This window comes from Microtus ochrogaster, linkage group LG5, assembly GCF_000317375.1.
Source record: "Microtus ochrogaster isolate Prairie Vole_2 linkage group LG5, MicOch1.0, whole genome shotgun sequence".
Taxonomy (NCBI): Eukaryota; Metazoa; Chordata; class Mammalia; order Rodentia; family Cricetidae; genus Microtus; species Microtus ochrogaster.
Window position 1 is genome coordinate 7436621 of NC_022031.1, and position 12218 is coordinate 7448838.

A 12218-nucleotide genomic window follows, 5' to 3' on the forward strand; every position below is an offset into this window, starting at 1 on the left:
ATAGATAGATAGATAGATAGATAGATAGATAGATGACAGATAGATAGATGACAGATAGATAGATAGATAGATAGATAGATAGATAGATAGATAGACAGATAGATAGATTGCTCCCTTTCTGAACATTTCTTTAGCTGTGCAAATTATTTGTAACAGTTGTTCACAGTATATTCTTCACAGTTCTGTGCATCAGTTAGGGTCTCCTTTTATGTTTCTGGTTTTACTGGTTTAGTTCTCCCTTTGTCTCTAACTAAACATTTGCCAATTTTGTTTATATTTTCAAAATATTAATGCATTTACTTGATCTATTTTGGTTTATAATTTCATTTATTTTTCTCTGAAGTTTATTTTCTATGAACTTTATCTTTATTTTGTAGTTTAGAAACTTTGAAGCGTATTGTTAGTGTGTTTATTTGGAAATTTTCTATTTACTTTTAATGTATTCATTTATCATTATAAACAATAACTAAATAATAACTAAAGAAGTGTCTTATAGATTGTGATACATACTGTTCTTCTTTTAATCGATTTCTAGTTTAATTCATTGTGCTCTGCAAAGATACATGACATGATTCCTTTTCTAAAAGTTTTATTGATATTTAATTTGTAACCTAACATATGATCTGTGTTAGACCCAAGAGGGAAAACCATTTCCACGACTGCTTCATTAATCGAACTTCATGCAGAGGCACACAAGAGCCTGGCCTGACAGCTGCTTCACCTTACACTGGGATCTTCAAGAGCCACCCTTCACTGACTTTTGAGGTTCCTTTTATGAGGAAGGGGAAGGGCTGATAGGAAAAAGCTGTGGAGTTAATTGACTGTTGAAAAGGAAGTAACAAAAATAAGGGCAAGAATGCATCCTGTGGAGGGAGGGTCATCAAGGTGTCTGGGAAGACACGTTTTCACAAGGCAAAAGGGCAGTCATCTATCACAGGTTTAGGAGTTTATCAGGCAAAGTGGTGGCTGGACATCATGGGGTCACAATTTCAGCATAGGGTGAAAAGTGTGGCTTACAAGATACATCACGTTCAAAAAACTGAAAGTTATTCTTGTAAGATATGGAGACTTAATAGTGATATAAGATAATATGGATCCTTAATAACAATGTGTCTCCTGTTGTGATTTCTCACTTTTCATTGATTATACTGTGCCTGGAAAAGCACATGATACGATGACTTTTGAAAAAACTATTGGTATTTATTTGTAACCTAACATATGATCTATTCTAGAGAATATTCTGTGTCTCAAGAAAGAAAATGTATATTCTAGTGTTGTTGGTTGGAATGTTTTCTAAATACCTATTAGGTTTTTTTATTCTATAGTATGATTCAACCCTAATTCTTACTTGCTGATTTTCTGTTTGAACTATTTTCTTACTGTGAAAATCAGATGCTAAAGTCTCCAACTAACTAGCATTGTAGTGAATCTCTACTCTTACGTCTATGAGTGTCTGCTTTATGTATTGGATAGTCTAGCGTTGGGTGCATATGTGTTTATAATTATTATATATTCTGTTCATTGATTGCTTTATTAGCATATTATAACCCATATCACTTTATTTTTCTTTGCATTGTCTATCTTCAACACTTTCAACTTCTGCTTGCCTTTTCCAGTGGAATGAGTTTCGATATATGGTTGTATAATTAGGCCTCACTTTTTTTGTTGTTATTCATTCATTAAATCTGTGTATTTTGATTGATGACCTACATGCATCTATACTCAAGGTTATTGTTTATAAATTTAGGCTTCCTTTAGTCATTTTGCTGTTTTCTTTTTCTGTTTTATAAGATATCTCCATTTCTTCAAGACTTAATTCTTTTCTTTTGTGACTTTTTTGTCTATGAATTTGTTCAGTAGTATATTCAGAATAGTAGTTAGCATCCTTATTTCCAGTGAAGGACTCTGGTCTTGTGGTGGTGAATCTGTCAGTTTTTGCTTTTCTAGAAAACACTTATTTCTTGATTGGCAGGTTTCTTTCACATCAGAGTTTTAATGTATCATTCCATTCCTTTCTGGCATATGTGAATTTTGTGGATAAACCTGCTGTCATTCTAATGAAGTTTCATTTATAGGTGACATTTTTCTTGCACTGGTTTTAGAGTTTTATGTGTCTTGTACTTTCATATTTTGAATATGAAACTATTCTGGAGAAGGTCTTGTTTGAATGAGTGCAGTTAGGATCCTTGAAGTTCCTTGCATCTGGTTATCTGTGCCCAAATTCAAAGATGTGGGGACTCTTTAACTTTCATTCTGTTAAATTTCTCAGTGCTTTCTGTATGTGTGTTCTTCTAGAATTTCTGTAATACAAGTAATTGTTCTCTTAATGGTGTCTTAAATATTTTAATATTTCTATGTACTATTTTAACATTTTAATATTTCTATATATTAATTGTTCTATTCCTTCATTTTATCTGTTGTTTTCTTTAGTTACTCTATCTTCCAAGTTTAGAAATTTGTCCTTATGTTTCTTCTATTTCTTTAAATTTAAGACTGAAATATACATCTCTAAGATTCCTGATGACTTGATATAATTTCTATGTTGACTCTCCTGCTCATGATTTTTTTTTGCTTGTTTGCTTTTAGTTTTGTTTTTCTCATTTCATTGTGTCACCTATCCACATCCTCTTGTGTTTCTTTAGCTTCCTTATTTTGATTCTTTTTTTCATGTGTTTTATGGATTTCCTTCCAATTGTGATCTATTCCTGAAGAATCAATCTGTACCTCACTGGAGGTATCACAGCTCCTTGGCTTTTCATGCATCTTAATTTCTCTGAAATAACTTATGCACATATAATGAAGCACTTCTCTTATTTTATTGAGTATCTTTTCTTTGAGGACAATTTTTCATTTAAATAAGATGTAAGGTATCAGTCAATGCTTTGTCTGATTCTGGATAACTTAAAAAGTTTAATGTTCATGTGATTTCTTTAGGTGTAACTAATGACAAAGAGCCTATGAGTGCCTTGATGGTCTAGGTTTAAGTGACTCATAAATGCAGTAGTCCATTGTTTAAGATGATGTGGACTTCTAAATGTGTATGCCCCCAGGCCCTACAGACCAAGCACTTGTGGCACTTGGATATGTGATGGCAGCAGTCATGGTTATGCTGATACACAATCTGTAAAACTGTCTCCGAGTACCACAAAACAGGAATGGGTACTGACAGTTGCTAAATACCCATCATTCTGAAGCTATTTTGAAGAAAACAGAGAATTATCTTCTCCAGTTCCTGTGATACAGAAAAGTGCAGTCTCTGGGTTACAAACCAAGAAGAGATCCTTTTATAAAACATGTGAGACAAGCACAATGATACCAGTGAATTTTTCACCATTGGCTTTCAACAAGATCCATGGCCTGTGGAAGAGATCATCTTTAGTTTTCATGGGGACAAATGTAAATGTTACTACAAGGTATGATCCTGGTGGCTAGAGTTCTGGAGCTTCCAGACATTTATTTGATATTCTTTAGGTCTAGCATAGCAAGTGTCAGTGATGCTAGAACATTTGAGATGTTCTTGAAGTATAGCATCCACACCCACACCCTTGCCCATTCCCAACTGAATAAACATGGGTGATATTAGCTTCTAACCTAGGCCATGGATTGAAGAAAAGAACTTCGATACATTTACAGGTTGTGTAAAAATGTGACAGGGTTTGTAGACTGGGTTGTCGCCATTCTTGAACTGCAAGATATGGATGAGATTGTCCCAGTTTCCTTCAAATCAAGTATAAGAGGTATATGGGCCATGTAGAAGTCTGGAACTATAAAATGCTAAGGGATTTGGTATTTGTCTTTTGACAAGCAACAGAACTACAGTTCCTGATGGAGTCACAGGCCGTCATAGCATCCACTAGGTTTTCAAGCTTTATATTAAGTAACAGAGGGAGAGTAGGCATCCTCACCTCATTCTTGATTTTAGAGGAAATGCTCTGTTTGTCTCTATTTAATACAAAAATAACTTTAAGTTTGTTGAATATAATCTTTTCATCAAGTACCAGGAACTTTCTGATATGAGTAAGTTTGAATGCTTTTATAAGTGTTTTATAAACCACATTGTTTAACCCTCACTGGTATGGCTGCACTGTTGAATTCTTAGTCATGAGAACAGATTTCTGCCTATATTTCAAAACAACATCATTGCTATAAATACACAGTGTCTGAAAATGGCCCAGTCTAATTATTGTCAATTAGAAGTTGCCATAGTGTTATAAATGAAACTCTAATGAATAACAGGTTTGTAACTTCTTATATCTTTGCCTCTATTTCTTTTCTGGGGTTCTTCACAGATTGAATATCTTTGCACTTATAGCTTTCAAATAGTTTTTGATCCATACCTTTCCTATGAACTTTAGAAAGCATTTAATTCAAATATCAATAGAAATATCTAGCCACCTATACTATATATACTAGTGAACTGATTATGTATCACTTTTAGCCTGTTCTGCTTCTGTTTACTTAGCTAATTCATTAGCATTTGACTTATCATTGGCTCCTGACCTCCTGAACCACTCTTAACAGTCCCCTCTTCTTCACCTCACTCATCACTAAATTCCTTTCCACTTAATACATTTCCATACCACTTGTATAGTCCTATTCATGCTGTTGACTTCCCATATGGTCAAGACAGGCCATCTCCTATCTCCCTGAGACTGATTCCACAGCATGGCCCTGCCTCATTTCCCAGTCTCTGGGTGTGCATTTTTCCTGTTTCTGACACTGGAGTTGTTTTCCTTAAATTTCTACCATAAGAATTATACTCTATTTTACTTAACAACTCTTTCAAGTTGTGGGCTTCAATGTTGCATTTGATTGATTTGCTAGCAGAAGTGATGAGTGAAAGATCACATTATCCTAAATTGTTACTTTAAAATATGTCTAAATAGGGATGGCCAAGCACTCAGAGGAACGAGTAAAATCATGCAACAATTGAAAAGTAGCCTGAAGACGTGAGCTCAGTTTCGGAGATTCACATAAAGGGTGAAGAAAGCCAATTATAAAAAACATGTCCTCTGGCCTTAATCCATTATATACCTACACACATAAAAAATATAAATCTGAAAAAAGTACAATTATGAACATACTGCTTAAATGTTTGCAAATAACAAAAAATGAAATTGACCAAAAAGGAAATTAAATTATATCCAAGTAGGCTGGACTGTAAAACATTTCCTGTATGTGAACAGAAGAACATGAATGAGAGGCTGGGGAGAAAATTCAGTGGCTAAGAGCACTGGGCTTTCTTCCACAGGACCTAGGTTCAATTGACATGGAAGCCCACAGCTGTTTGTAACTCCAGTTCCATGGTACCCAACCCCCTCATGCAGGCAAAACACCAATGCCCATAAATAAAAAATTTTAAAAGAATGTGAATGAATGCAGTATAATTTAAGGAAGCAAGTAGTCCTTTAAGAGCTAAATATTTTTGCCTTACAGTAAATTATTTTAAAAAGACAAAAATAAAAATTAAAAGACAAAGTCACATTGAGGAGATGGCTGATAGTTAGAAGCACATACTGCTCTTGCAGAGGACCCAAGCTTGGTTTTCAACAGCAATGTCATGTGTCTCACAAATACCTTTAATCTCAGCTCCATGGAAGCTGATGCTCTCTTCCACACTTGTTCCTGGAGTTATAACTGGTTTTGCACCATCTGACATGGGTGATGGGAACCGAACTTGGATCATCTGCAGAAGCAGGAAGCACTCAATTGCTGAGTCTCACCGCCATTCCCTGTAGTTGGAGTTAAAGTTTATAAAATACCAAAAGGTTTTTTATTTTCTTTTGTTAATTGATTTTATTGAGCTATACATTTTTCTCTGCTCCCCTCCCTTAACCAACATAGTACTGAATCAAAACCAACTCAATAAATTGACACTATACAAATTCACTATAAGGCTAAAGGAATGAAAACAGTATGTTATGAAAACTTAATATTCCCTGAAACAAGGAAATAAAATTAAATAGATCATACATTCCCCTTAAAGTTAGCAAGACAGACTGCACAAGAAATGCCATAAGCACACCATGAAAGCCACAGAAAATAATCAAGGAGAACACTTGTGGGCTTTATTAGATTTGATACGTTTTTGGATACAATTTTAAATAGTATACGATGTTCAAAAAAAAGGATGATAAATAGGTCTTCATTAAATTTTGCCCTTTACACACATTGGAAACCTTACAGAAGTTTACAGCCCAAAGGATGAAGGAAGTGGATATAGATGACTCAGTGTTGGCTTATGAGTTATAGTGATGATGCTTCACTAATATAAGACATTCACAATTGGGAAAATTAGGCTGAGAAAGGGAAGGAGTATTTGTGAATTTTAGTTTTCCTAGAAAGCTGAAATGTTTTCTTAATGTCTAAAATCATAAAATAAATATAGTTTCATACATTGAATAAAAACTGGCAGTATTTACCTGAGTTCTCTAAGTCTCAGCTCCTTTGGAACATAGTAATTTCCACTCCATGAATAGCACGATGGGCAGAGGGTTTTAAGAACATTCTCATTTGGGAGTGAGCTTAAAGCCCACCAACTGCACACCTCATCACGGGAGTCCATTCACCACGCCTCATGACTCGCTATACCAGAAGACCCATTAGACAGGAGCACAGGCTTGATGATGGGGATAGCTGTTCTGGGACACTTTCCATTTTTCTGTAAGATAACTGAGAGAGGAAAATGAGAAAAAGTGAGAAGGTGAGAAACAGCATAAGACAGTGCTCACAAAATCCAATAAAACAAGAGAAAATGAAGTGCAATACAGTGCAGGACAGCTGGTTGCCATGGCAGTCACTTGACTCAGTCTTTTTTTGCTTTTTCTTTTTTCCTTCCTTTCTTCCTTATTTCCCTCCTTCCTTTTTTTCTTTCTTTATTTTTTTTTTGGAGACAGGGTTTCTCTGTATAACATTCCTGGTTGTTCTGGAACTCATTTTGTAGACCAGGCTAGCCTCCAACTCACAAGTGCCAATGTTAAAGGGGTGTGCCTGCACACCAGTCTGATTCACTTATTTCTACCAGAAATTTCCCTCTCTGCTTTGCTGTCAACTAATTTACTTTTCTCATGACTCTAACTTACAGTCCAGAAGACTTTATTCTGACTGCAGATTCTGCCATGTCAGTCAGTTTCGCCATTGACTATGTAAATAAGCTAATCATTGAATATACCTTATTACAGTACATTAAAGTATATAAAATCTTAAAAATTACATGGCAAAGATATTGGCATGCTTGGGTGGCAAGTGGCTGTCTTTTCTCATGACCATATCAAAGTAAGAAAACAATAGGAAGGGTAAGAGCCTTTCTTGGTTGCCCACTGTGCACTTTGCATAGCCTCACACTGCAGAAGGAGCACAAAAGAGCTTTCTGCGGTCTCTTTCAGAAGAGCACGAACTCTTTTCATGACAGGTCTTTCCTTATGACATAATTGCTTCCAGAGGCCTACCTCATCACACTGAGAATTAAGATTTCAACAACTGAGTCTGAGTTTATGCAAACCTTTAGACCATAACAGCAACAGTGTCAAATAAACCAAAATAATACTAATAATTATACAACTAACAGTCTTCACATGTTCTTTATATCAATTGAATATAATAATTAACATAACTGTGTACTTGTGCCGTTCTGGTCTGACTAGTAGACTGCTTACGGTTGCTGGACTGAGATTTAGAATTAAGCACTCCCTTCTCCTTCTGAGTGACAGCTTAGTCTGCAGAACTTCATTGTGTTGCTCCACTTGGCAACCCTTTTTAGAAATATTTGTGCTACTGGAGACCACCTCACTTCTGCTTTCCAGAATCTTTGAATATATTGAACCTGGTACTGGTACACTTTGTGTCCCTAAAATAAACCCAGGAGGACACAAGGAAAAAAGCCCATGGGAAGAGCATAGTGCTAAGAAATGAAAGATTTTAAGCTTATCACTTTGCAACACACACACAAACACACACCACACAGACACAGACACGCACGCAGTGGACTAGGGTTGAAATCAATATAAAAGCCCATGTAGGTTATAAACAGTCATAATGTAAAGCATATAAGCAGTAATGATTACAGATTTACAGTTTGCATATTCTGTGTTTCTGATTTGGCTGCCACTTTAATATAGTATGCAACTATTACAGCATGTTAACCTTAAGGCTGATCAGTGATTATCATCTCCTAAATTGCAAAAAAACAGGATCTCAATCAGTTTTTCCAGACCTCTTGAAAATCTTATGTTCATTAATGGTTCATTTAATTAAATATTTCTTAAAACAGCATTTACTAATTGTAATCTCCGATGGAAAGATGCATGGTGCATTCTACTTTTAATGGGCTTCAGTAACTAAAGGAGGGTATTTCAATTTTAAGAAGACACCCGAGAATGAGTAGATAGTAACGAGGCAATTGTCTCATATCAGATAGGACCGCTCCAGTCAAGGCTGAAATCCTGGACCTGAAATGAAGGTTTTTTTTTATATTTTTATGCAATACTTCTTAAGGATTGTACATAAACTGATAAATAATGTATGCAACTATACAAAAGAACTGTCTGTCATCCTCAGTCGGAGACCTGTGAAGTTAACAGGTTTGAAGGAGAGATAAGACTCTGACTCTTGAAGAAATAATTACAAAACAATGGGATGATTATGGCTTAAAATGTTGAAGGAACCAGCTAATTTGACCTGGCTGCTTAGTACTTATACCTAAAAGTGAATGGCTCCATCAAGAACTCAGATGGAAATCTGAGTAAGTTTAGAAAATGTAGACGTGGGAACATTCCAGTGTGAAGAAGTGAACTGAATTCTGTAACACCAAGTGATACAGAGTGAGTAGTTTTACCTGCACAGTGGTAGAGTTAGATGTGCACTTAGGAGGACACGCCCAGGGAGAACCTATAGAAAGGATGTGCCAGCATTGACCAAGTCTAGCTCCAGCGTCTTTGCCTCAGTCTCCTTTATTGGCAACACTCGTTTGCTTTATACTTGGCCAGCAGGTGTCCTACTGCTAGTCCTTTGAGGAGTCTGGCATAGATAATATACTTGTGCTTTAAGAGCTACTTTATCAAGTTTATATTATTTTTACTAGTTTTAAACCCACTTCTAAACATTGTTTGCTGTTTCAGTCTTTTTTTTCTATGTGATTAGAAAGTTGAATCTCAGCCAGATAACTGGTTATTACATAACATTTTAACCACATAGTGATAATATCTGTGCTCTAGTTGTTTTTCTATCAATACATGTTATTTGTACTAATTTAGTGGTCATCACTGGTATTAAGGGCTGTGATGGAGAAACAAAATTTACAGAGAAGAAAATTTTCTGCACACCATGGTGATTACAGAGAGCAATGCCATGTATATCATATATCATGGTACAATGGATACTGAATCAACATACAGAACACTTGCTAGTTATGTCATAATGAACAAATAAGTTAATCTTTTCTGACATATTTCTTTATTTCTAAAGCAAAGATAAAATCATCATCTATACTTTATTGAATTGGTATAAGTATTAAATGATTTAATAGACAAAGACGGATGGAACAATGCCCTTGAATTTGGTAAGAGCTTATCAGTCATAGCATACAACTCGGTATAGAAACAAAACACATGCAACAATACTTTCCACATTTGTTGTCCTGCGTCCATCCCTAAGAAGAGATGAGAATAAAACCCTGTCACATTCAAAATGGCTCTAAGTTGCTTGGCCCAAGCAAGTAAATTTCTATTAAGAAACATATAAAATGATTTTGCATTTTATAGATGCAAATCTATAAACTTGTCTTTATTAACTTCTTTTTTTATTTATTTATTAAAGATTTCTGTCTCTTCCCCGCCACCACCTCCCATTTCCATCCCCCTCCCCCAACCAAGTCCCCTTCCCTCGTCAGCCCAAAGAGAAATCAGGGTTCCCTGCCCTGTGGGAAGTCCAAGGACCACCCATCTCCATCCAAGTCTAGTAAAGTGAGCATCCAAACTGCCTAGGTTCCCACAAAGCCAGTATGTGCAGTAGGTTCTGTCTTCAAATTTTTATTAGCCATTTGTTTCTTTTAATACAATACTACCCAGAACTCCAGTGAGGCCCTAAGCTATAGCTGGCCTCCATTGTGGAATGTCCACTTCTAGGTGAGCCTTGAGTTAACATGTGGAACCCCAAACTTCATGGACTAGTGTGTGTGGGAAAGCCAGTGTTCTAAGGAAGCACAAGATGTTCAAACATAGGTTCCCTCCTATCACCCCAACCTTAGTAGAGGAACACTGGACTGGAGGTAAAAACATTTCAATCAGAGGCCCTGCTTTGTCATTGTCCATTCGACTTTGAACAACCCATTTAATTCTTTCAGAGACTCCTTTTTATTTCATTCATAATTAGAATTTTGAATTGCATAAAGTCTGGTGTCTATTCTTATTATAACATTATTCAATTTCAATACCATGATTAACTTCAGGTGTACAGATTTTTCTGCTTCGTTGATGTAGAATGACAGTCTACTCTGAAGTTCTCAAGAGAGCTATCCAAGCAGAAAACCTTCCAATTCCAATCTACATACTCAGAGCAGTGTATACAAACTTTACCATCTGTGGCACGGCATCGAGTGCAGGTGGCTGTGTTGCCAGGTTTCCAATAACTATGCAGTGTTTTTTTGACATGAACACTGTTATCCAAGGAAACCTGCCAAATGTTGACTCATATCATTCCTGCAACAGCCTTTCTTATCATCAGTCTTACATAACTACAACTTAACTAGCACAAAGTAATAAAACAACACATTGTATACTGAAGTTGACTCTGTAGTAGGGCTGGGAAGGCACCCCCCCCAGTATAGAATACACATTCACCTTCTGCAAAAGGGATCCAGTGTAGATATAATTTCATAAAATTGTTTAATAACCAGTACTTATTAGTTGCTTTTTTTGAGATCTTCCTTTATTTTGCATTTAATGTTAATATTTCTAGTCAGTTTTACCAACTGACTTTTTATGCTCTTCCATAAAACAAGTTGTATACAGGTATTTTCATAAGCAAAAATTTAGCTATATTAATGTTTGTTATCTAAGTATTTGGTGGGGCAGCTTCAAGATGATATTCTGAAATACTACTTTGAGAAATAACATTGTAGAGGTTCTTTTTGGAGGCGAGGTCTTTGTATTTTTCCCCTTGGGATTCTCTACAATAAATGTCCATAGACACTAATTGTCAAAACATTTATTTCTCTATTTCTGCTACTGTTTTAACTATAATCAACACACAGAGAATAAAACGTGTTGACTTAGGAGAATAAGCTAAATGAGCAGAATAGCAACCACAGGTGTCTTGAGCTTCCCTTGACTACTTACTCTTGGCCACAAGAGTGGGAGATTAACAATATTACACTTTGGTTTAATTAAATATTTTGTTATTTACTACAATGTAATACATATTAAAATTTCTACATAATTTTTAGTAGAATGCATTTTCTGGATATTTAATCAGTGTATTAAGTGTATTTCATTTCTTGAATGTCAGGAAAATACTATTCATATTCATAATAATGATATAATAAACAAACAAGAAGATTGCAGTTTCTGTTCTCAGATAGCTGTCTTCGTTACCTTAAAAGCATAGGGTAACTAAAGAAGAAACTTGGGGTATAGAATTTTGTAGGAATTGTCTGAGCTTTTACAAATGTCTGTTATTTGTTACCTTAGTAAAAGTTGTTTATTGATGAGAACTTGTAAAGAGCTAGCCAAAATATTAATATATTAAACGTGGTTCAGCCCATGAATTTTCCCCATATTCTTTTGGCAGAAAACAAAACAATTTGGGAGTTGATTGCCATATAATTTATTTTACACTGAACCATGCCTCTCTATTTAGTAAGACATTGCCAGGTTGCAGCCAGAGCCTTCAGTCAACCATCTCAGCTGCAAGCTTCTAGCAAAGCAGAATTATTGCAAGCAAGCTTTCTCCTCATTCTGCATTTGTCCTGCCTCCTCCTCTTTCTCATGATTCATGCTACCCATCACGGAACCTGCTGCTCAGGCAAAATGAGTCTTTCTGAGTATTTCCTAAATAAGTACTCATTACAAAGCAGGGCTGAGACCTGGTCATAGCCTGGTGCAGTAAGTTCCCACTAGTTGTTCCAAAACACAAGACTGATCCCTTACCTGAAAACTATTCTTTGCAGTTTGCTTACCCTAATCTCCACCCTGTAACAACTGTCACCTTTCTTTTTTTTTTTT

General features: G+C 35.7%; 1 protein-coding gene across 2 annotated transcripts in view; it reads left to right on the plus strand.

Moving 5' to 3' along the window:
• Il7 (interleukin 7) overlaps positions 1–12218 on the plus strand; it is a 39450-nt gene that overhangs the window by 8751 nt on the left and 18481 nt on the right. The window contains exon 3 of one of the 2 annotated variants that reach the window (XM_026786830.1): positions 6781–6783. The exons of the other annotated variant lie outside the window; for it this stretch is intronic. Coding sequence (XP_026642631.1) covers positions 6781–6783 — 3 coding nt within the window. The remainder of the gene's footprint in view (positions 1–6780; positions 6784–12218) is intronic. 2 annotated transcript variants of the gene reach the window in all.